The sequence below is a fragment of the Notolepis coatsorum genome (assembly GCF_963971535.1).
Source record: "Notolepis coatsorum genome assembly, chromosome: 6".
Classification (NCBI taxonomy): domain Eukaryota; kingdom Metazoa; phylum Chordata; class Actinopteri; order Aulopiformes; family Paralepididae; genus Notolepis; species Notolepis coatsorum.
This window is the reverse complement of record NC_140170.1, coordinates 65,823,154-65,850,474: the sequence shown is the minus strand read 5'-3', so window position 1 is coordinate 65,850,474 and position 27,321 is coordinate 65,823,154. Positions and strand designations below refer to the sequence as shown.

Genomic DNA, 27,321 nt, shown 5'->3' with positions numbered 1-27,321 from the left:
AGAGGTCATAGTTCAAGCCCAGGTCCCTGAGCTTGGCTATGAGTTTGGAGGGGACTATGGTATTGAATGCTGAGCTGTAGTCGATGAATAGCATTCTCACATAGTTCCCCTGCCTCTTGTCCACGTGTGATGCTGCTGTGTGCAGCACATGGGCTATGGCGTCCTCCGTGGACCTGTTGGGGCGGTATGCAAATAGCAGGGGGTCCAGGTTGATGGGGAGGGAGGAGCAGATGTAGCCCTTTACTAGCTTCTCAAAGCACTTCATGGCTATCAAGGGGGGATCTCCCTTCTTAGATGTCGGTGATAGTAGTGTTGCAATAAAACGGGCGAACAGTTGGTAAGCATGCACTCATATGCGTAATGAAACACAGATAAGTGCATGCGATAGCAACTGAACATTTTGAAATATTTTTAAATAGAGCTGATGGCGGATCTATTTGAGGCATGGGGCGGCACAGAGAGGGTCACATCCTCCCGGTCATCATCACGGGACGTCCGCTACTCCGGTCATCACCACGAGACAGCCACTCTCAGGGAGATAGGGAGACAGGGACATGCAGGGACAGGCGTTAGACAGTTTGCGTGATTGTGATGGGCGGACATAGCAATAGATACATGTGGTAAGCATATATGTGAATAGAATAGATATATGTAGTAAGCATATTATGTGAATAGAATAGAAGTACTTAACCCAGCAATGAACTCAACGACAGACTAGGGACAGAAGACGGTAAGAAGCTGATCCATGGCCTCGGTGGTGCACGTAGAACAATCTAGGAACTAACAAGGAAGTATTGTAATTAGGGCTGTCAGTTTATCGTGTTAATTCGAGCAAATTATCGCATTATGAAAATTAACAAAAAATTTATAAAAAATATATTTTTTAGATGTGTAGAATACACATTTACAGACTTAAAAAAAAATGCTCCATTTGCATGTTCTTGGTATCTGATTCTAGGGACATCTATGGATCTCAGGGAATGTATTCCCAGTGTCAGAAATACTGTGTCTGTTATAGGCTTGAGTAAATTGTAATGAACCAAATGAGAATATCAATAAATCTTTTTTTATCTTTGACTGTGAATAACACTATGCTAAAATAGACTAGACCTGAAAAATCTAAGCAAATGAATAAATGGAAGATGATTAAACAGAAGGTTTTGTTGATACAGTACTGAATTAAGCCATCCGGACACATGCAATTTGAAATATGATTATAGAATATAGAATATCAGGCCTAAAATGGTTATGCGATTAAAATACGATTAATTAGATTAATTAATTACAAATCCTGTAATTAATTAGATACATTTCTTTAATCGCCTGACAGCACTAATTGTAATGGTATGAATGGTTGCTTGGGGTGCCAGTTAGTCAGGGCCTTTTAATTAGCCAACCGCACACAGGACTCAATCATATAGCAGTATCATCAACAACACTCCTGTCTTGAACCCTCAAGAACACAAAACATTTAGTATTTGGCCACAAACAATAAAACAGATCTCAATTGTGAACAAGCTTAGGAGGGACATATTATTTATTACCTTTTAGAATTAGAGGCAAGCAGGTAGATGGCAAAAGATCATTTGAAATGGATAGTTACTTTTCTGAATGTGTCACTGGAAAGCAAAACAGAGGTCATTCTGGAAGGATTTTTCTGCAGACATCTGCAGCTCTGAGACATAACTGATGGTTAATCAACGATTTCTTAAAGATGCGCTATGTACTTTGGGGAGAGACATTTTGTTCCTTTCACAGAGCCTGCTATTAGTTTACAAAATACATCTACCATACGTACAGTTCATAGAATTATGTTGTGACATCGTAAATCAAAACTAAATAATTTTGAGGCCACTGTAAGGGAGTGGCCAGACACTGATCCATCATAAGACAGAGATGAAACAGACAGTAACTTTTCAGGCAGATTTCTGGCATCAGGGTCCCAGTGACCCCATTTTTCTCTCAGGAAGATTATATAATTATTTTTCAGTTGTAAAAATATACCATAGCATTTCCCCCCCACTTCCCAAAGCTACATTGTGCACATTTAATTAACATATATCTCTTCATTAGTTCCCAAGTACTTAAAGGGGCACTTCACCAAAAAACAATGCTTATTTATTTTGCACTATACTCACACACATCCAAAAAGTCTAAACAGTTCAAACATTCATTTAGTTGAATGAGGGTGAATGAGTTTGAATATGGCCACCAGTGATTGATTGATTGATTGAATTGATTGATTGATTGATTGATTGATTGAAAACTTTATTAACAGATTGCAGAATGGGTACAATACAGTACAGCTCAATACACACAATTGTTAAGGGGATGCAGACCAGAGAAAGACTTTCGTCTTGTTTACATCAGGGTCCCCCATTTTCAATTCATCAGGACATATATGACATACATGACATACAGATAGTCAGTACTGCTACATCTATACATTTATGACATACCAGATTTGCAAATACAGTACTGTTTGTGATACAGAAGGAGTCAGGAAACGGGAGTATATACATTTGACGTAGAAACTGTACATTGGAGGAGGTTGGGTGGGGGGGGGTTGGGTACACTGGGATATTGACAACCATACTGGGTAATCTACATTGGAGGTGGTTGGGGGGGGGGGGGGGGCACACTGTATAAACAAGCAAAACTGTACATTGAGGGGGGGGGGGGGAGACACTGTTCAAACAAACAAAATTGTACATTGGACTATTGACAAAACCATACTAGGTAAATGACTGTACATTGGAGGGGGTTGGGTTAGGATATTTACAGGGGCCAGTGTTGAATTGCAGTCTCCCGTAGGTGTCCCTTGAGAGAGGTTTTGAAAGTGGGTAGTGATCCACATTCCTTTGCAGCTTTGGGTAGGGCGTTCCACATTGATGTGGCATAATTGCGAAACGTGTTTAGTCCCTTATTTGAGCCGAATCTGGGTTTAACATGATTTGTGGAGCTCCCTCTGGTGTTGTGATCGTGGTATTCACTGACCTTTGGGAAGTATTTTGACATGTACATGGGTACCTTGGTCGTGTAGTGTATCTTGTAGACCAGGCCCATTGCAAGTTGCTGTACTCTGTCGTCTACTCTAAGCCATCCTAGGTTGTCAAAGTGGGCAGGGGTGAGGTGGGTTCTAGGAGTAAGGTCAAGCAGTAGTCTGACCAGTTTGTTTTGAGATGTTTGTAATTTTGTTTTTAGCGCCTTTGAGGTGCTTTGGTACCATGAGGTGCAAGCATAGTCGTAGTACCCCTGAATGAGTGCTTCTGCCAGAGTCTTCAGGGTATTCTTGTTTACCAGAGAGGAGATCCGGTACAAGAATCGAGTTCGTTGGTTGACTTTTTTTATTACATTGGATGCCATTTTGTCACAGGAGAGATTAGCCTCTAGGATGGAACCCAGGTAGGTAATTTCATCTTTCCTTGTGACAATATTGTCACCCACTGTAACTGAGAAGCCGTCGGTCTTGCTGAGTTTGTTATTTGAACCGAAGAGAATGGACTCTGTTTTGCCCATGTGTAATGATAGTTTGTTATTATTGTGATCTCATCAGGGACATTGAATCCTTGTGTTGTGTTAATTACAGCTCAATAAAATTATAAGGTAGCAGTCCCCATAGGACAAGGTATTGCTATTTTTCACAATGCTGTAATTAACACACAACACAAGGATTCAATGTCTCATTTACACTCAATGTTTAGAGTTTCTGGATGGATGTGAGATTATGTGCAACATAAATCAACGTTTCTTTTGCGGTAAAGTGCCCCGTTAATCATTATGATGATCCTAAACTAAAGCGTTACCTTAATGTTTTATGTGTTCCCTGTGTCTTTTTCAGTTACTATTCTGTTGTAACTGAGTGGGTGTTCAAAATGTAGCCATTTCTCCCCTGGATCCCTCCTCCAGTGCTTCCCATCACCGCCCCCCCCTCCCCATCATGTGGCCCTATCTATCTCTAATTGATTCTCCATATTGTAGAGAGAAGACACAGCTTCCAGTCCCACATAATCATAAAGAAAAAAACGAAAACAAAATAAAAACAAGGTAGAAATGTCATTATTGCGTTTCATCAATTAGTCCTCACCGGTGATGACACACGATACGGGACAGACGTGAGAATGAAAAAGGAGAGTTGGCTGCACCAGGGTTTTCCTTGAGACTATGTGCTTCCAGCCGTGCCAGATGTGCTCAGCTCCTCCCTGTGTGCTTACTAAAACATTCCAGTCAGGTCTGTGGGAATCCGCTGGCTCCCTCACTCTCACTCGCCTATATACCGTCGACAAAGAGTACAGTACGAGGGCTCAGTGCGTTCCGACTGCACCACCTCACCACCACAACAACATGAGAGCACTTGTCGTGTTGGTTACTTTGGCCTGCTTTGCCAGTGCTCAGCACCAGGCTCTGATTGACTACTTGGAGCGGAGACTGTTGGGCATTGAGGTAAGATTCCACCTTTGTTTTCCCAGCCGGACCTCTGGGCTTCAGGGTGCCTCTGAGAGGACGTTTTTCTGGGACAGGGAACGCAATACAGATGTGTAAAGATACATGGGGCAAATGTTGGGGAAATGCTGCCTCTCTCTCTCTGTAATAATAACCCATATAACTCTAGGATAGCATGTACAATAATGCTGTATATACACTATATACCATATACTACATATATTTATCTATACCATCTATCCCATTATGTACATACCTGCATATAATCCTTTTCACATATCTGTAGATACTATATCTATATCCCTTACCTACTAGTTACGCTGCTGGCCAGTATGACTTACTACCATAGTGTCTTTATACCTGTATCACTGTACATATTAATACTACAACTCTGTACATACATCTGATTAGCACTACACTCAGTAGTACTCATTTATATATTTTATACACATTTCACCTGTACATTGTATATTCTATTGCACTTTACTGTTACAGTTGCACTCTGGTCAGATGCCAAACTTATTTTCGTTGTACTGTACTTGTGCTGTATAATGACAATACATTTGAATCTAATCTAATGTCATTTAATATTTTATGTTATATAGTGTAATATTGATGAGCTGTCAAGTCAGTGATGATGTGTGAGTACATCTTAAAGCAGCAGTTTGTAAAATGTACATATTGAAATACTTCTATGATGAATGGAGAGAGACTGATAAATGATAAACACATTTTCTTTTCCATAAAGCTCACTATCATACAACACACTGTCGTACACAGATCTTCTACTAAAATCTACAAAAAAGGACACTTCCTTGAAAATGCTAGGAGCTCCACTGCATAAGGTTATGGCCTACATGGGAGGTCTGATCTCTGGAGAAGGCATCAGACTCTGATCCCTATACGGGCCTCTTATAAAACACAACGGACTGTGATGCAAGTGTCTCCTTGACGGGAGCCTTTGGTTAAGTTACATGTTGAAAGTGTCTTTTTTTATGGCATCGTTTGACAAATTGTATTCCGATTTCTCAATCTGGAAACAGCTTGGGGACCTAAGAGAGGAGAGGGGAAGTTGCCCCCCTTCCTGCAGCCCCCCTGTGCCGTGCACCACTTCCTGCTACGGGCTGTATCTGGTGTCTAGCTTGGACACAAAAAACCTACTCTTTCTCCCCTTGGGATGGACATTGTTGGGAATTAGTTAGAAGCATTAGTCTATTTCTATGACCACATGTATTTCAACTCAGAGCCATTTTATCAAGTCAAACCAAGCGTTGAGCGTTCCTTTATTAATCCCCTTGGGGAAATTACCAGCATTATGTACTGAAACCTGCATCAATAGAGTGTATTTAAGGTTTAATTTTTTTGTGGTGTTAAAAGCCTGCCTTTCGTGTTGGTGTCCTACGCTAAAATCAAAGCAGTAACAAAGCGGATTTCTTAAAGGGATAGTTTGGATTTCTTTTAACATAAAGTGACATAAAGTAGTAGCCTATGAACTGAAGTACTTGGTGTCTAATCGATGCATGTAGTCATAGAAATAAAATAATATGGGGCGGCTACGTGGCGTAGTGGGCAAGGCGCTCACCACGAATGACGGAGACGCTGGGCTTGCCTGTTCGAGCCCAGCGCTCCACATTGCTTTCAGTTTAGCTGGTCGTTCATACTAATACACATTGGCCGTATTAGGGGGTGGGAAACTGATGGGTGGGGATCGGGCGTTGTGGACAGCGACTCCTACAGGTCGGTTGGTGCGCCTGCGCAGTAGAATCAGGAAGTGTCGGGGGCAGCGTGAGCCTCCCACGCGTTACTCCTTGCCACTGAGAGATCGAGCTGCGCAGGTGAAAAGATGCGACTGCTGTTACCTCAAGTACCGGAGGGGACTTGTGCTATGTATGACTTAGTCCACATTGCAGCCGGCTTGTGGGAGGCAAGAAACAGCGTTTGTGACAGGGGAGGGTTGAATTGGATGATACGAAATTGGGATGGGAGAAAATATAGAAAATGGGAGAAAAAGTTGATAAAAAAAAAAAATATATAATATGCATATAGTCAACTAATCCTTGTTGATGTGTCTTTGCACCGGTTTCACAAAGACAAACCCATTATACTTATTATATTTGGTGAATATGATGAGTTTATACAATCTGTTGACTCATGTATCAGTATGTTTTGACTTTTGTCTCTTTTATTATATACATATTTATTTGTATCCCCTTTGGACATTATCCTCAACCATTATTGCACATTATCCTCCAACACCTGGAATGCCCTCCAACTGACTCTGAAGCTTCTTCCTTCTTTTGCTGCATGAGTAGTATGATCTCCGGTCCCTGGTGTCGACTTGTATTAACTGTCTTAGCTGAGTTTATATCGTTTATTCTGATTTATTCTGCCTATATGTATAGATTAGAAGTACTTTATTGATGCCGAGGGAAATTCAGCACTACAGATCGCTCAAAGTAAACATTTAAGTAAGGTAGTCAAAAATTTAAAATCATGAATAAGAATAAAATACAGTCAGGGATATATATTCTGAGATAATGTATATACATTCTAAAATATACACCCCAAAATATACAATAATATACAGTAGTAAAATGTACAGTAATACGTGTAAAATTGTAAAGTGTCGATTTATAAAGTAAAAGTCTGAAGTAATAAATAAATAAAATACAAAATGACAGTAGCAAACTGCAATAGTATACAAGGACAACAATAAATAAGGGAGAGAGAATGAAAGGGAGAGAGGGAAAAAGAGAAAGGGAAAAAGAGAAAGGGAAAAAGAGAAAGAAAGAGTGATTGTGAATTGTTGTGTCGCGTCGTTGACACAACACAACCTGATGTGTGCCCGTTTGGGAACAGGACCGCATCTCTCTGTGGCACGAGCAGACCAACCGCTACGCCTCAGAGCTGCGGGAGTTGAAGCTGCAGATGGTGTCCCAGCTGGAGAACCTGGACAAGGAGAAGGAGGTGCTGCGCGTGAACCTGGACGGCGTGGGGACGCGCGTGGACCGCGTGGAGCGAGAGATGGACTACCTGGAGACCCAGAACGGGGCGCAGCCCTGCGTGGATGTGGACGACAAGCTGGTGGAACAGCAGGTGCTGCTGGTGAAGGAGAAGAACAAGGCCAAGTACACCAAACTCTCAGGTACGGTGGCCTTAAAGGAACACGTCGACATTATGGGATATGCGCATATCGTCTTCTCCAGAGTCAGACAAGAAGATGGATGCTAATTTCTAGTGCTGTCAGAAGATAAAAAAAATTATCTAATTAATTACAGGATTTGTAATTAATTAATCTAATTAATCGCATTTTAATCGCATAACCATTTTAGGCCCGATATTCTATATTCTTTTTTTGTATTTTATTTTTTTATTATTTTTTAAACAAACACATAAACAAACATGACAACACACGATTAGATATACAAGCATTGTAAAACAGTGTACATCAGTTAACTCACCGTTTGGATAAATGTCTTATACAAGATATACCCCTAATACCTGCTATCTATTCCCCTACACACATATGCTCTTGCTCGCACCCCCCGCCCTGGACCCCCCAATGGATAATCCATCCATTATCCTTCGCTCCTAACCAGACACTACCATTAAATGCTAGCTTTTATTCTCTCTAACCACATTGTCAATTTGGATTCGTTGAGACCCAAAATTCTTGCTGTAGATATTTCTAGATAAATCACATCGAGATATGTAAGAATCCAGACCTTTCAGCAAATTTTTTCCGGTTGAAACCATCGTGATGCTATCAGTTTTTTAGCCACTGTAATACCAGATAAAACCAATCTCTTTTGCTGTATAGGTACTGCATATTCAAAAACATCATTCAGCAGTAATATAGAGGGGTGTACAGGTATATTCAGAATTAAGAGATTTGATAATTGCTGGGTCACTTCTTCCCAGAATATCTTAACTGGTGGGCAGTCCCAATACATGTGCATAAATGTCCCCTCGTCCCCATTTGTACATAAGGAGCATTTGGAGTCTTATAGGAGTCTTATAGGAGTCAAGTATGTCCTATGAATATAGTTAAGATTGATTTGTTGATGGTCCGGGTTCCTTGATGCAAGTCGAACATTTGCCCAGGCTTCTTGCCAATCAAAATCTTTTTCTAGGTCTGGTATATCCCTCCTCCAAACAGAGTCTAGGTGGAGGGTTTCATACGAAGCCGTTAGTAATCGATGATAAAAATCTGATACAAAACCTCTCGATGTCTCTCTTTCATAGAAAAATGTGTGGTATCTGTGGTGTGCAATTGGTATCCTTAATGGAACACCGTGAGTCTTCAAACATAACAATAATTGTGCGTAAAAAAGATATGTGGAACCGGTGAGATAATTTTTTTTTTCTATTTCATCATAGCTACAAATACCCTGTTTGTTGAAAACATCTCCTAATGTATGTATGCCTTGCTTTTCACATCTAGGGAATCTTATAGGTCGTTTTCTAATCAGGAGTGCATTGTTATTGAATAAGGGAGTATGATTATGCCATTTATGTGGATTAGAATATTTTTTTTGTGTTTCACGCCATATCCGGATCGCATGTGTAATTATGGGGCCAAATTTCAGTTCGCATTGCTTAATTGATATTTTGGTGTATACTATGTCCTGCAGTCTCTGTGGTGCTACTATATTTACTTCTAAATTTCTCCAGGATACTGATGCTTGGGGTTCAAACCAGGTTGTCAGTGGTCTTAAAGTGTACGCCTTAAAATAGTGGAACAAATTTGGGATTGCCATCCCTCCGTCGGCTTTGTTTCTCTGTGCGGTGGATCTTTTTATACGTGGTGGTTTGTTATTCCAAAAAATTTATATGCGGAAGAGTGTAATTTTTTCCAGTAACCATCTGGAGGGGGTAACGGAAGCATTGAGCTGATGAAGTTGCCTGTACTGAGTTTTTAAGTTTTGACCACCTGTCAAGTTGCCTGTACTGAGTTTTTAAGTTTTGACCACCTGTCAAGGTCGTATTTGATTTTATTTTGGATTTCTATGTAATTGTGTTTCACCGTTTGGCTTATGGTAGGGAATACTTCAACTCCCAAGCATCTAAAGTGTTTAACCATTGGTATTTCTTCTGGAAGACTTGTATTCTTTGCAGGGGCGTTCAGTGGAAGGAAAGCCGACTTTGGCCAGTTTATTTTAAATCCCGATAGGTCGCCAAAGTCATTAATCAACTTGAGAAGATGAGGCATTGCGGTGTTAGGGTTTTGCATGAACAGTATTACGTCGTCCGCATATAGACTAATTTTGTGTTGTGTGCCCTTGATTACGATTGGTTCTATGAGTTGGGATTGTCTTATATATTGTGCTAAAGGTTCTAGTGATAAATCGAATAGTCCGGGACTAAGAGGGCAACCTTGTCTAGAAGAGCGTGATACCGGGAATATTCCGGAGGTGATTATACCTGTTGTAATCATGGCCGATGGGTCTTTGTATAATACTTTAATCATATCAATGAATCCTTTTCCTAACCCCATCCTTTCTAATACTGCCCATAGATACGACCATTCCAGCCTATCAAAAGCTTTCATTGCATCCAGGGACAGCATCGCCTTGGGTGTGGTGTCGTCCTGGCTGGCATCTAGTACGTATAGTAATCGTCTTATGTTGTCAGTGATCAAACGGTTTCTTATGAAGCCAGTTTGATCCGGATGAACTAAAGACGTCATATGCTTTTGAAGTCTGATGGCTAATACCTTAGAGAACAGTTTGATATCGGTTCCGAGGAGGCTTTCGGGTCTATAACTACCGCACTCGGTGGGGTCTTTGTCTTTTTTAAGGAGGACTGTTATGAGTGCAATATTGTCGTTCTTATGAAAGTTCCCCTCCTTGACTGAGTATAAAATCATATTAAGTAATAGGGGTCCAATTATGTCCCAACATGAGAGGTACATTTCTGGTGGGATACCGTCTCTTCCAGGAGCCCTACCACTTTGCATTTCGGATATGGCCTTCCTGAGTTCCTCTAGTGTGATTGGTGTTTCTAACTGTTTAGCATCATCCTCTGAAAGTTTGGGGAGGTTAATTTGATTAAGATATGTGTCCATTTTGTTTTGATCGAATATTTTATATATTTTATATTCTATAATCATATTTCAAATGGCATGTGTCCGGATGGCAGAATTCAGTACTGTATCTACAAAACCTTCTGTTTAATCATCTTCCCTTTATTCATTTGCTTAGATTTTTCAGGTCTGGTAAATTTTAGCATGGTGTTATTCACAGTCAATTATTATTATTAAAAAAAAATTATATTCTCATTTGGTTCATTACAATTTACTCAAGCCTAGTAACATACACAGTATTTCTGACACTGGGAACACATTCCCTGAGATCCATAGATGTCCCTATAGAATCAGATACCAAGAACATGCAAATGGGCCATTTAAAAAAAAAAGTTTGTAAATGTTTATTCTATGTTTTTATGGAATGAATGAGATTAAAAAAATAAAATAATAATAATAATAATTTGTTTAATTAATTTTGAGTTAATTTTCATAACGCGATAATTTGCTGTGTAATTAATTAATCTAATTAACGCGATAAACAAATTTCCTCATTTTCGCATTTTCCATAATATTGGTGTGCCCCTTACAAGAAACACTGACTGATTAATTATGCTAATAATTCTCTCAAATATAAAAAAATAAACTATAAACCCTTTAATACCAATTAATTTGATTTGAGAGTATTGAGTTAAAAAGTTGAGATGTGAGATGTATGTCATTATGATTATGCCAGGAAGTTAAAATATAGCTCAGTGAAATGATGAAGATAAAAAATGCCTTTCACTGACTAATCACTACTATCATGTAATCACTACTATCACAGGTAAACACACACTAATCACTACTATCAGTAATCCCTCACTAATCACTCATATCACAGGTAATCCCTCACTAATCACTACTATCACAGGTAATCCCTCACTAATATCACAGGTAATCCCTCACTAATCACTACTATCACAGGTAATCCCTCACTAATATCACAGGTAATCCCTCACTAATCACTACTATCACAGGTAATCCCTCACTAATATCACAGGTAATCCCTCACTAATATCACATATAATCTATCTATCTATCTATCTATCTATCTATCTATCTATCTATCTATCTATCTATCTATCTATCTATCTATCTATCTATCTATCTATCTATCTATCTATCTATCTATCTATCTATCTATCTATCTATCTATCTATCTATCTATCTATCTATCTATCTATCTATCTATCTATCTATCTATCTATCTATCCGAACGTCCGCAGTCTGGTTCGGGGGATGGAGAGCTGACCAGTGTCCGTGGATCGCAGGGACCGTGACTGAGTGTAGGGGTGGAGGAGGTCAGTGAGGTACTGAGGTGCCAGGGCGTGAAGGGATTTGTAGGTGAGCAGGAGGGTTTTGTAGGTGATGCGGGATTTGATGGGGAGCCAGTGGAGCTGGATGAGGATGGGGGTGATGTGCTGCCAGGGTTTGGTGCGGGTTAGAACCCTGGCAGCTGAATTTTGAACATACTGGAGCCTGTCCAGGGTTTTGCTTGGGACCCCGGACAGGACCCCGTTGCAGTAGTCCAGGCGGGAGGTGACGAAGGCGTGGATGAGGGTCTCAGCTGTGGTGTCGGAAAGTGATGGTCGGAGTCTGGAAATGTTTCGGAGGTGAAAGAAGGCGGATTTGGTGAGGGAATTTACATGGGATTGATAGGAAAGGGTGGAGTCCAGGATAACGCCCAGGTTGCGGACCTTAGGGGATGGGGAGATGGAGCAGCCGTCAATGTTGAGGGTGAGATCCCCAACCTTCCGGAGCAGGGCCTTGGGTGCCACAACCATGAGCTCGGTTTTATTGTTGTTGAGCTTGAGGAAATTTGATGACATCCAGGTTTTTATTTCGTGCAGGCAGTTGATAAGGGAGTGTGGGGGGAGATGGGTGGATGGTTTGGTGGAGAGGTAGAGTTGAGTGTCGTCGGCATAGGAGTGGAAGTTGAGGCCATGGCGGCGGATGATCTGACCAAGGGGGAGCATGTAGATGGTGAATAGGATTGGGCCAAGTACGGAGCCTTGTGGGACGCCTTGGTTGACTGGGGCCGGGGTGGAACTGGAGTCGCCGATGGTGATGAACTGTGTCCGGGTGGTGAGGTAGGATTGAAACCAGGAGAGTGCTGAGCCAGTGATGCCGAGGTTGTTGGATAGGCGGTTGAGGAGGATGGAGTGGGAGACTGTGTCGAATGCTGCAGAAAGGTCAAGGAGGATGAGGATGCTTATGTGGCCAGAGTCAGCTGCAAGGAGGAGGTCGTTGGTAATTTTGATGAGGGCGGTCTCTGTGCTGTGTTGAGTTCTGAAGCCGGATTGAAAAGGCTCATAGAGCTCATGGTTGGACATGTATTGTTGGAGTTGGGCGGCCACTGCTCTTTCCAAGATTTTGCTAAGGAAAGGAAGGTTGGAGATCGGACGGAAGTTGTTTAGCTCGTCTGGGTCGAGGCCGGGTTTCTTAATGATGGGGGTGACGGAGGCTGTTTTGAAGCAGGGGGGGACGAGACCAGATTCAAATGAGGAGTTGATGATGTTGACCATGGTGGGGCAGAGAGCAGGGAGGCAGATCTTGACCAGGGTGGTAGGCATGGGGTCAAGTGAGCAGGTGGAGGCTTTGGCTGAGGCTATGAGCTTGACAACTTGGGGACCATTTACCGGGGAGAAGGAGGAGAGGCTGCATTGGGGGGGGGGCACCCAGGGGGAGGAGCAGGTGAGGGGGAGGAGGGGGGCACTGCTAGCTGCTGGTAGATGGTATTGACCTTGTCCTGGAAAAAGACATGGAACCTGGAGCAGAGGTCGTGGGCACCAGATGGGCGGGGGGGGTCGAGGGGGCGGAGTAGCCGGTTGATGGTGGAGAAGAGTGTCCTGGGGTGGTTTTGCTGGTTGCCGATGAGGGTGGAATAGTAGTTTGTTTTGGCCTTGATGAGAGCTAGCTTGTAGGCCTGCACGTGGTCCTTGTAGGCCTCGAGGTGGACAGTGAGGCCAGATCTTCTATGGAGTCTCTCCAATTGGCGACCGACAGCCTTCAGGGAGCGGAGTTCAGGGGTGTACCAGGGGGCAGGACGGGTGTAGGTGACAGTCCGGGTTTTGATGGGGGCGAGAGAGTCCAGGCTGCGGGATAGGGCGGAGTTGTAGTGGGCAGCCAGACCATCCACCTGGGTGCTGGGGGGAGCTGAGGCCAGGTGGATGGTTAGCAGGTTGGTCAGAGCTGGTGCACTGACTGTTTTGATGTTCCTGTAGGTGATGGTGCGTGCATTTCGAAGCTTGGGTAGGGAAGCAGGGAGGGTGAAAAGGACAGCATGGTGGTCGGACACCGCCAGGTCGAGACACTGTACCTCAGATGGTATTATGCCAGTGGAACAGACCAGGTCAAGTGTATGACCTTTGGTGTGGGTGGGACCATTTGTGTGCTGTGTGATATTGAAGCAGTCCAGTAGTGAGAGGAAATCAATGGCTGTGGAGCAGCTGGTGTTGTCCACATGAATATTGAAGTCCCCAAGCAGGAGTGTGGATGAGCACATGGTGCAGACAGTGGTGAGGAGTTCAGACAGGTCAGACATAAAGTAGGTGGAGGCTTTGGGGGGGCGGTAGATGAGGACTACCTGGAGTGGTGTAGGCCCAGGTAGTGAGAAAGCCACGCACTCGAAGGAGGTGACAGTGGGTACTGGGAGCTCTTTGACTAGAAAGTCAGCCCGATGTATTACAGCCAGCCCACCACCACGACCCTGGGTACGTGGCTTTTGGATGTAAACATCCTGGGGGTGTGGCTTGGTTGAGTGAAATGAAGTCCTGTTGGTATTGCCATGTCTCAGTAAGACATAGAAAATCTATATCTCTGTCAGTAATTATGTCATGGATGAGGAGAGATTTATTGTTAAGAGAGCGAACATTCTGGAGCATGAATGTTGCATTTTTGATGGATGCTGGGGCAGACAGTGATGGAGGGATGTCAACACAGACTAGTGGCCGCAGATTGGTCAGAGTGCGCACGTGGGGTTTGTTGTGATGACGTCGTTGCTGCACGTTGTTGGAGCGCCAGCCCGGTAGCACAGAAGGAATTCCATGGTCTGAATAGTAAACAAACTTGCAACGGTAGGCTCTGTGCATGTAGCGAGATAGATAGATCTATCTATCTATCTATCTATCTATCTATCTATCTATCTATCTATCTATCTATCTATCTATCTATCTATCTATCTATCTATCTATCTATCTATCTATCTATCTATCTATCTATCTATCTATCTATCTATCTATCTATCTATCTATCTATCTATCTATCTATCTATCTATCTATCTATCTATCTATCTATCTATCTATCTATCTATCTATCTATCTATCTATCTATCTATCTATCTATCTATCTATCTATCTATCTATCTATCTATCTATCTATCTATCTATCTATCTATCTATCTATCTATCTATCTATCTATCTATCTATCTATCTATCTATCTATCTATCTATCTATCTATCTATCTATCTATCTATCTATCTATCTATCTATCTATCTATCTATCTATCTATCTATCTATCTATCTATCTATCTATCTATCTATCTATCAATTAGACAATGAAAATATGTATCTATTATTATTTCTTATATTTGATAGTATAGCCTATTTGTTTGGATCCTTAATTGGTCGTCGGTTGAGGCACAATCAGTGATCCAGATGTTACAGTTTTTCTCAATTGCTTTGGTGCATTTCTCTGATCAGAATTAAAGTTCTCATAACTGTTAGTTCAACCTCCACAACATTTTGTAATTTGTGCACATCATAGTAGCAGTTTCTCATTCCTCCGAACAAATTGCAAATGCTTTTGGACATGCATCAATTGCTTTCATACAATTCTCTGCTGTTTTATAACATTATCATTTGCTTAGGTCATGTCAGTCAAAATGAACTATACTTATGACTGCTGAATAGTCATTCCCTATAAAACTAATAGTCCTCATTTCATTGCTTGAGTCATTACATACAAATATGTTGAACTAGTTGTCAAAATCTGTCAAGCAAATTTTATACATTTCTTTATAATTTTTCCCCTGAATGGAGCTGGATGCCAGGGAATCGCTGCACACATTCATATATTATGTTGATGAGGCGGGTTTCAATCTGGCAAAAGGTAGAAGGCGTGGAAGGAATCGCATTGGACAGAGAGCAACCACTGATGTCCCAGGCCAACGAGGAGGGAATATTACAATGTGTGCAGCCATCTCAGAAAACGGCGTCCTCACCCATATGCCCCGCATTGGTCCATACAACACACAACATCTGCTGATTTTTTTAGACACTCTTTACAGGGACATAGTCCCTGAGAATGAGAGGGGTCTAAATGGCGACCATCTGACCAAGTACGTTGTTGTATGGGATAATGTGCGTTTTCACCACGCAATTCTTGTCACACAGTGGTTTGCAGCACATGAAAGGATGCTGGTGGAATATCTCCCTCCCTACTCCCCATTCCTGAATCCAATAGCCAGACAGACAGGAACGTCTGGATGTGAATGAATGATTTACAGTACTGTGTATGTTGTATGTTCCAATTCAGTTCCAATATGTACTGCAATATTGTTTACAGTTGTGCACAGCTCTACCCAAAGGCCAAAGGGTGTTTCTTATGTTTGTTGTAAATTAGTTTGTATTTTTCTTTTGCACAATGCTGTGAACAAATTAAAATTGCAAAGAGCATATGCAGTAAAAATGTGAAACATACGTGTCTTGTACTCATTTACCTCACTAAATACAGCAATGTGTAACTGTAGATTTCAAATGGCTGTGCAAATAGTGTATAGTGCTGTCTTGAGCATTTTCAGAAAGTGTCACCAAGATCTGACTTTTTTGCATTGGAAAACACTTACAGAGTGAACTGTCATAACGAAAACATGGCAAAGCCATTTGACTATCTTGTTCATAAACAATGGTGTCAGGACTTTTTATTTTGATGACAGTGACACTTTCATTGACATGAATACTTGCTTTTGAGGAATGAATTATCCATTTTGAGCAAGTGACACGCTTCTGCAGGTTATCACCTAGGTTTTGCAGTTTGTACTAATTGTTTTGAGAAATGCACTAACAGTTATGAGAACTTTAATTCTGATCAGAGAAATGCACCAAAGCAATTGAGAAAAACTGTAATAAAGGGGTAGCCCCAGCACCAAAAACAATAATCTCTAGTTCTAGATACAATGACTAACACTAGACAACATGTTGTTATTTATTGCATTCACTGCATGTTGTGACTGTAAAAGGTTTATTTGTAATGTCCAGTAAACACAGGAGTAAAATCAACCCACATTGATATGGTGAAAAGAAATATCATGGATTGGTGCTTTAAATCCCACTTTGATATGTTGTCAACTTGTCATATAATATTTTAACAGCAACATAACTGTTACCTGAAGACACAATCGTACATAATGTTAAACGACTGCTGTCCACACTGAATGAACCATGACAGGTCAATAACTCACCATCTGGGATCATTTTATTTTATTGCTAGTTCACACACCATGTTCACACACAGGTTAACTACAATCGTTTAATCTTACTTTCAGGTCTTTACTGTCAGGTCTGTAGTTCTCGATAACGTGGAGGCTGGTTCTGAGAAGGAGATAGTTCTGGCTCTTGACCTAGATTATCGTACGTGATGCGCATAGATCTGTCCCAGTGAACATTTGTTTACGCTGGTCTGAAACACCACTTCCTTCTCAGACCTCAGAACAGTTGGCCACACCTCCACCACACCACCACCTCCAGGGTTTCAGTTTAATTTATTTATTTCAAACCATGCAACCTATACAATACAAGACAACCACAAAACAGTACAATAACCACCACAAAACAATACAATAGACAACACTTAATGGTTTGAAAAGGGGGATGGAAGAAGCTAATAAAGCTTGTGAATTTCCATTCCCCACACCCTGACCATCAATTGCTATATACAACATGTAACATTGCTCTGTTTCCCACATTCCCCCGACATCTCAACAAGACATACATGAGTCTGACTAGTTAATACATATTCTTAACATTCGCCAAAATGCCAAGCATTTTGATCGCAGTCACGAAAGCTAAGCTTTACCATTATGCATAGCTGCACTACATCAGGTGCAATCAAGTCCACACACCTGCCGGCGATGACAGAGGAGTAACAGAACAACTGCGTCTGCATTTGATCTCGTCTTGTCGATGGTGTGAAATGAATTACGTATATTGTGAGTAAGTTAGCCCTGTAATAAGCGGGATAATGTATAGCTATACTCAGTCATTGTCGCAAAATAATTGACCTTCACTGCGTTTAGAACACCGTGTCGGTCAATTATTTTGCGACAATGACCTCGTAGCTATACATTATCCCTTACATATAACCTATTCCTTTTAATGCCAAACGTCATGTTCTCCCTCCTCCTTATACCGTTCCAATATTCGTTTGTTTTTTAAACTTTATTTTAAACTGGTTTATGTTTTACTCAGTTTAACCTCCTCGTCCAATCCATTCCATAATCTCACTCCACAAACAGATATGCACATAGATTTTAGAGTGGTTCTTGCACCCGGTTGCTGAAGTTTCTGTTTCCCTCTAAGATTATAATTCCTGGTTCCTACCCTCTCAGTGAACCGATATTGGATGGGGGTTGGAAGAGAGGGTGCAATAGGTGTATTGATACTACTGTAGCTATGCTGAAACCACAGCCCTGTTGCTTAGATCTGCAAACACCAATGCTAACAATGTACTGTGTTTGGCTGGTTTGATCAGCCACACCTGCCCTGGGTCAAGCTGATCAGACCTGGGATCAGCCACACCTGCCCTGGGTCAAGCTGATCAGACCTGGGATCAGCCACACCTGCCCTGGGTCAAGCTGATCAGACCTGGGATCAGCCACACCTGCCCTGGGTCAAGCTGATCAGACCTGGGAGCAGGTGTGGCTGCGCACCTGTTGCGAATGTAATCAGTTAAAAACTAAAATCAAAAACGACTTACTGTCTTTTCACTATTATGTACCTTACTACTATGCTACTATACTTCTACCTATCATGCTAATATGTAAATACTACTATGCACTCAAGAGTGTAATACTCAAGTTCGACACTGTTTGACGAACAATCTTACTTACCCTTAGCTGCCAGAGTTCAGTTTCAGTTTCAGTTTTCTTTTCTTTTTTAAAGGACAGTACACATTAATAAACATTTCTGTAAATGTGTCAGTTTTAGCCAGCTGGCTAATTCGCAACTGTAGTCCTTTTGGCAAGATGTTATGAGACCGACAATATAATATATACCGTAAGAAACATTAACAGTGCAACACAGTATTTACAACATAATCCAACATAATAATAAAAGCAATAATAAAATACACAATAAAATGATTAAAAGTGATTACATGTTTGATTGGTTAATAACCAGGTCTTGAGTTTTTTTGTAAAGGTGTGGTAGGTAGCACAGTGTCTGATTTCAGTTGGTAGGGTGTTCCAGAACTGAGTGGCTCTGACTACAAAACAGGACTGACTGAAGGAGCTGGACCTAAACGGCACAGTACAGTCCCCTCTCTGGGTAGATCTTGTGGACCTATTATAAGATGTTTTTTGTTTGATAAAAGTACAGAGGGGTGGGGGGCAGTGGCGTCGTTAGCCCTGGGCTTCCGGGGCTTTAGCCCCGGATGTTTTTCTCCTAGCCCCGGACCTAAAAAAAAAAAAAAAAAAAAAGAAAAATTGTTTACATTTTTTTTCTTTTTTTTTCTTTTTTTTTTACTTTTTTTTATGTCAGCATCCCCATTGTCTTTGCTGAATGTTTGTTAGTGTTTGGTATTTTTTGTTGGTTTTTAGTACTTTTAAACATTTTTAGTAAGTCGTTTTCATTTGATCCTATAATTTTTCATTCACCGATTTGTGGACTTTTTTTTTAGTGTCCTGAAAGGCGCCTTATAAATCAAATGCATTATTATTATTATTATTATTATTATTATTATTATTATTATTATTATTATTATTATTATTATTATTATTATTATTATTATTATTATTATTATTATTATTATTATTATTATTATTATTATTATTATTATTATTATTATTATTATTATTATTATTATTATTATTATTATTATTATTATTATTATTATTATTATTATTATTATTATTATTATTATTATTATTATTATTATTATTATTATTATTATTATTATTATTATTATTATTATTATTATTATTATTATTATTATTATTATTATTATTATTATTATTATTATTATTATTATTATTATTATTATTATTATTATTATCATCATCATCCAGGAGGGAAAAGACACTTTGGATAGTAGGGACTGCATCTCTGCCTGTCCTGACCAGGAAACACTTTGCAACTGTGATCTCCTCTGGCAATAGTTGGATATTGTAATGTGTGGCGAGGGGTTGCAGCAATTCCACTGAGAGAAACTGGTCTGAGGCTGGATAACATGCCTGTATGCCTCTCATAAGTTGTTATCCAACTCATGAGAACCTGCTCTCAAGCTCTGGATAGAACAGTCTCTGTCTCAGCTGATCTCCTGAGCTGAGGTCTGAGCTTGTGCCACAAGATGCCATTACATATGGCCTTTGTCCTGTCATACATGTCCACTGCCATCTCTGAGGTGCGATAACCTTTGAGTGTGTCCTGCACTGTGCTTTTAAATAGTACAGATAGGTATTGAAGATGTGCACTTTAACGCAGCAGCACCTGGAGCCTCCATACCCATGTCCAGTGTCCACTGACAAAGACATGCTCATGATACTGTGATAAACTATAATAAGCTTTAATCGAACCCTGGTTCATTTCCTCGGATAGTCCGGTTGGTTTGGGGTGGTGTGAAAGCTCATTCACTCTTGCAAGTGAACCCTGCATTTGAGATGTGAATGCAAAGCGGACCAAAGGCAGGAAAATACCCAAAAATCTAATATCTTTTTTATGAGACTTTTTTTTTTCGATTGCTTAAGCATGATTTTTAAAACGGGGCCCGGTGTTTCAAAACACACAATTAGCACAACCACACACACAATTATCAGAACACCTCAGATCCTTTGCTAAATTAAACACTTGTCAAAACCATACACTAATTTAAAAAAACTACATTTTGTTACTATATGAAACACACGTTTTATATGACTTAATTCTGTTTGAACCAGTTACTCACACTGCTGTGCTTAACCTAAAACACATTTAGCTATTCTACTTCTCAGTGATTAGAGTACTGTAAGTGAAGTACGCAGAGAATGTGCAAATATACAATAAATTCACTACACAAGACCAATGCTGTAGACTGATGAAAATATTATTTATTTATCTACATATACCCAAATCAATGATGCAGACTGCTGGAAAAAAAACATTTTCTCTCCATATACCCAAATCAATGATGCAGACTGATGAAAATATAAATTTTCTCGCCATATAACCAAATCAGTCAACATTTCAACATGGAGAATCACAACAAAACATGTCCCAGTTTTCATGCTACTATGTGCATAACACTGTAAGCTCAGCAAATATCAGACAAACATAAAATACTGTATCCAGTAGGCCTACAGGTTAAAATTACAGTAAAACAAAAACAATTTTGAAAAAATTTAAATAGAGTACAGAAAATACTAGACATTATCTCTTTGCCTAGCTGGATCTGGCAAGATACTTTTTTGCTCTGTGTATTGTTTTGCAAAAAGTGTGAGGCTGACATTGTGCTTATAGAGGTGCAAATCTGGGCCTATGTTTTGCTCCTTGAGTGTAATGTTTTGATAATTGTGTAATACTTTTGATTTGAGTGTTTATGCAATTGAAGAAAACTGTAAAGACTAGAGATTAACTGTTTATTTCTTTTGTACATAGGCTGTGCATATGTTTGTTTGTTTGTTTATTTGCTTATGTGTATGATTCTTAACTGTTTTTATTTTGTTATTGGTGTATATGTGTGTATGTATGTACAGTATATGTATATATATATATATATGTGTATATATGTATATTTGTACTCCTGTTGGGGCCTCTTGGACCAGATCAATGTTTTATCTGGCTAAATAAAGGTTAAATAAATAAATAAGAAACTGATGATTTGGTCCTGTTAACTTTGAATTTTCTATGGGGACTGCCCAGATCCCTCTCATGGACATGGACCTCACTTTGAGAGCCTCTAATGATTCTAGTTCTTCAGTATTCATCTCTAATTACTCTAAAATTGCGTATTACTGTGTTTAAAAAAAAAAAAAAGAAAAAAAAAATGGGGGGGGGGGGGGGGGAAACCCCCCTCCACCCTCCTGGGCTGAAGCCCCCAATGTTTTCGAACCCTAAAAACGCCCCTGGTGGGGGGGCCTGTTGTCAGCTTGTAAGTCGCTTTGGATAAAAGCGTCAGCTAAAGGACAAAATGTAAATGTAAATGTTAAATCAAGCCATCCTCACTCACACACTGAGGAGAGCCATCGTCATGACAACAATCTATCTGCTCCTGGCTTGTTACATCTTTCCACTCTCTTCAATAAACTGCCACCATATTCCTCCTGTGTCCCTGTGCACGGAGAGCCCTTAAAACATGTACATATGTTTAAAAAAGGTTGTTTTGACGTTCTGTAACACGCTGTAGAGCGGTGCGGTGGTGTCGCCACGTGTCGTTAAAACAAGACTCCTCTCCTCCTCCAGACTGCAGGGACATGATCTCCAGCATAAAAGCCATGAAGATCCTGAAGAGGGTCGGAGGCCAAAGGGGCTCGTGGACCAAAGACGTGGGCAGCCGGTCCGGCAAGGTCTACGTTTTCAACGGCACGGACGGAGACACCGTCACCGAGTACGCCTCCGTGCAGGACTTCACCAGCTCGGCGGGCGCGTCCCTGGCCAAGCTCTGGAAGCTGCCCTCGGCCTGGAGGGGCACCGGCCACGTGGTCTACAAGGGCCACGCCTACTACGTGAAGGAGACCGAGGAGCCCACGGTGGTCAAGTACGACCTGAGGAACGGCTCGGCGGTCGACAGCGCCGTGTTCGCCCTCCGCGACCACCTCCCGGCGTACGGCCTGACCCCCGAGACCACGGTGGACCTGGCGGTGGACGAGGAGGGCCTGTGGGCGGTGTACGCCACGCGGCAGAACGAGAGGCACATCTCCCTGGCCAAGATGGACGCCGACACGCTGGATGTGGAGCAGACGTGGGACACGGCGTGTCCGCGGGAGAACGCCGAGGCGGCCTTCGTCATCTGCGGCACGCTGTACGTGTCGTACAACAGCAAGCAGGCGAGCCGCTCGCGCATCCAGTGCGTGTTCGACGTCAGCGGCATGGTGACCAACGACAACGCGCCGCTGGTGTACTTTCCCAAGCGCTACGGGTCCCACGCCAGCCTGAAGTACAACCCGCTGGAGCAGCTGCTCTACGCCTGGGACGACGGCTACCAGATCCTGTACAAGCTGGTGATGAAGAAGAAGCTGGAGGTTTGAGCCGAGTGACGGAGTCTAGAGAGAAGAGAGAGAGAGGAAACCGCACGCTGTCTTAAAGGGACACTTCGGCAAAAACAAAAAAACAATGTTTTTTTTTGCACATACAATCTCACACACGTCCAAAAACTCGAAACCGTTTTGCACACATTCGTTTAGAAAGTAAATGAGTTTGAATATGGCCACCAGGGACGTTGAATCCTTGTGTTGTGTTAAATACAGCTCCATGAAATGATAAGGGAGCAGGCCCTATAAGACAAGGTATTGCTATTTTCTCATCTACATCATTTCATGGTGCTGTAATTAACACAACACAAGGATTCGGTGTTCCTGATGACATCACTGGTGGCCATATTTAAATCATTGGCCACTCATTTACTCTCAATAACTGTCAAACTAAATTAATGTGTGCAAAACTGTTTAGAGTTTTTGGATGTATGTGAGATGATGTGCAAAATAAATCAGAATTGTTTTTTTTAGTGATGTGTCCCTTTAAGCTTGCAACTAGTTATTTCTTTATTGAATAGACAACGTTTGGACCTACGATGATCTTGATAGACAACATTTGGATCCACCGCAAAGATCTTGAGGGAGATCCTTGTGGATCGAAATGTTGTCTATTCAATACAAACATTTTAATTAAAAATAATAATAATGAATAAATAAAAAGCTTAAAGGGTAAGTTCAGAATTTTGGACCCCCCAGCCCTATGTCCTGCTCAGTGGTCTTGAAGGGTTAATTTCTCAGCTCAACCCATGCTGTGCTTCACACTGGACCCCGCAGCTCTGGCCAGGTTGTCGAAATAAACAAACGTTAATGGGACCATTGTGAAAAGTACTTGGAAACTGCACCCAAAAACAATCTGCTTTGCTTTTCCAGAACCATGCGTATAACCCATTCTAGTGACTGGCTGGTCCTTGCTCTGAGTTTGCTCTGAACAGGGTAAATCTGTATTTCTCTATGATGCCCCTCTAGCTCATGGAATGAACTCCAACCAACAGTCCTTAAAGCTTGATATTCTCCCCTCTGTTGCAGAGTTTAAAAACCTTGATCTCCAACCTTTGTCAATCAAGTTGTACGTGTTTTAATTGATTTGTTATCCTTGCTCTTTGCCACCTTGTTGTCTTATTGTAATGATTTTATATGCTTAAATTAGGGAAACCTCAGTTGCCTTTCAAGTTTAAATAATTAAATTAAAATGTCAGGGCTTTAACAGACTGAGGTGTGGCCCCATTACTTTACATGTTGCAACTTTATAGTTTTGTGGCAAACTAGCTGCAGCTGCAGGTATCCAGTATGAAGCACGGCATGGGTTGTGCCATGAAAGAACTTTACCGATCGCCAAGCAGAAAATAGGGCTAGGGGTCCACATTTCTGAACTTACCCCTGAAGACAGTCTACAAGATCTTTGTTGTCAGTGGTTTCTCTCTGACACTCCTCTTTAAGATTGTAGAAGATTACTTCTCACAGAACTGGAGTCTGAAGTTTTGACAAACAAGGTTAAAAAGTGCAGTATTATAGAGTGATATGTAGCAATGTGCTATTTTTACCAGATGCAAACATTGTATATATTTCAAAGATTTGAAGGCGTAATGTTATTTGCTCACTATTGGCAGAGTGACTTGTGGCAATGGAAACCTTATCATGATGACTTTGGGTCTGATTGGTCCTCATTAGATTGCTCAAATGCACCTCTACCGTCATGAGAGTTGTGTGTGTCCATGTTGATTATGAATAGAATAGAAATAGAATAGAAATACTTTATTCATCCCGAGGGAAATTTGGCACTACAAATCGCTCACAGTAAACATTTAGGTAGACAAAAACAAAAAGTCCAGAATAAGAATAAAAATAAGCCTAAGAATAAAATATGGTCCGGGATATACATTTCCTATGTTACATTCTAATATAAGATATACTAATATAAAATGTCCTATGTTACATTCTAATATAAAATATACAGTAAAAATATCCAGAATATACAGTAAGTGTAAAATGGTCAAAAAGTAAAAGTCCGAAGATGGTACTGTCACCCTGTGCTCAGTGATGCAGTGAGGCACAGTGATGCATTATAAAGTCTGATGGCTGTTGGAATGAAGGACTTCCTGTGCCGTTCAGTGCTACATCTTGGGAGTCTTAGTCTAGCACTGAACGTGCTCCTTCTGTCAGCCAAGTCTTTGTATAGTGGGTGGGAGGGGTTTTCCCTGATGGCATGGAGCTTTAGCAAGGCTCCTCCTCTCCGCCACCACCGCTAGAGAGTCCAGCTCCACCCCAACCACGTTACTGGCCTTCCTGACCAGCTTATCCAGCCTGTTTGCATCCCCCGCTCTCAGTCCGCTGCCCCAGCAGGTCACAGCGTACAAGAAGGCGCCCGCCACCACCGACTCGTAGAACATCCTCAACATCCTTATATTGGTGAGGGGAGAGACTAAATGCCCTCACTGGGCCTGCAAACCCAAGGCCGAAGGACATTTTGGTAGTGGGAGTGTTTAAGTTTAGGGTTAGGATTAAGGATAGGTTTATAAATAACTTAAAGTAAAAAATATGACGACTTGCGGCTTTGTAAACTGGGTTTGCAGGCCCAGTGAGGGCATTTGGTCTCTCCCTATTGGTGAGCAGACTTGGATATTTATGTGTCTGAGAGCGGGGCCCAGTTTATTTTTTTTTGTAAGAGTACTGATCTAGGATCACTGCTCGGGTCACATGACCATATAAACCTCACTGTGACTTATGAGCAAATCTGGTCTCAGAACAGCACCCCCACCCTGAGAGGCTTGAGGTCCAGGGTGTGCTATTACCTTGTAAAGATATCCTGATACATATATATATATATGTTTGAGGAAACAGGTCCAATTTCATTCTACAATAAAAATTCATTTCGAGGTCATTCACAAGACGCCGCAGCCTTTATGACGCATCAGATTAAACTACAACCCCACACGTTGCCATATCTGTAACATCAACATTCCTACATTCCTTCACATATTAAATGCTCTGTTAGTGGGATTTTTTTTGGAACTGTGCCAACTCTGTGCTTTGTGGCTTGATTAAAATCGGTGTTATGTGAAACCCTTGTTGAGTGGTGATTCTTGAGATGTTTCTGACGTAACGGAGGATGCTATTTGCTGACTTTACAGCTCATAAGAAATCTATACGTTATTCTTCAAAGCTGGATTAGTTCAGATGGAGGCCAAACATTACTCAATTCCCTACGAAATGTAGTAAACCTTGAACGCACGACTGCCAGATGAAACCATTTACAACTGATGCATGGAAGTCTTCCCTCTAAGATTCATTTTACATTTATTTTATTGTATCTAAAAAGTAAATAACTTACCGAGCAATGTAGTCAAACTTAACGTTTATCTGTCACATTATACATTATACGCGTACGTAAATTGGTTCTTCTGCGAGCCCCCCTTCGACTGTGCGCGCATCAGAAAGAAATAAACTGTAAAACTCAATAAACCAATCCAATCCAATCCACTTTATTTATAGAGCACAATTTAAAACAACGAAGTTGACCAAAGTGCTGTACAAGTCAAACAACAAATATCACACAGAGATCAAAAGCAACCAGGAAAGCCTATATACAGTATGTAATGTCACATAAAAAGGCAGGTCTCTCAAGCTGTGTCAAAAACCAAAGAAAATAGATGTGTTTTGAGGCGTGATTTAAACACCTGCACAATAAAACTCTTAATACAAAATCAATACAATATCAGTACGGTACAGTACAATATCTGATTGTATAATATTTGTTGTACTGTTTTTGGTGACAATTGTTTCTTGATCACAAAAATAATATTGTAAATGCAAACTGGTGCAACAGGATTCAGCATTGTTCAGTTTCACTCGCACACTTTCACTCCTGAGAGCTGCCTGTTCAGCTGCTATTAATGTTAATGTCAAGTATCACAAACTCTTTTGTCCTGTGATTTGTCACACACTGGTATTACACACTGGTATCACACACTAGTATCACACATACTGGTAGTCATTCACGAGAGAGAATTCGACACACGTAAGCCTGCCCCTTAGCTATTATTATTGAATAACATTTAACGAACAAAAGTGTTCAGGACTTGTTACTGTACTACTGTACTACTGTACTACTACTTTGTCTAGAGAGCTTGTGGGACTGAAGCATTGCAGTAGTAGTCTAACATCTGCAGGTCTTTGTTAGATGAAAATGGACAAAACCCATACATTTTTTTCAGTTATTCGGTTCTTGATCCTCCTTCAAAAGCCCATGAATAGCTTTCAGGAAATCCCTCAGAGCCCTGGGGATATATAATTCCAATATCGTCTTCGTGACCCTAAGCCTTAACTAATTTCCTGAATACTTCAGTACTTTCCTAGAGTGTGAGTTCA

At 41.0% G+C, this 27,321-nt stretch overlaps 1 protein-coding gene across 1 annotated transcript; it reads left to right on the top strand.

Moving 5' to 3' along the window:
* The first annotated feature begins 4,259 nt into the window (after positions 1-4,259).
* Positions 4,260-25,999, top strand: olfml3b (olfactomedin-like 3b). The gene is made up of 3 exons (XM_084317189.1): positions 4,260-4,443; positions 7,303-7,588; positions 22,166-25,999. Exons 1-3 carry the CDS (start codon positions 4,345-4,347, stop codon positions 22,948-22,950), a joined length of 1,170 nt encoding a protein of 389 aa, XP_084173315.1. The 5' UTR covers positions 4,260-4,344; the 3' UTR covers positions 22,951-25,999.
* Positions 26,000-27,321: the final 1,322 nt, after the last annotated feature.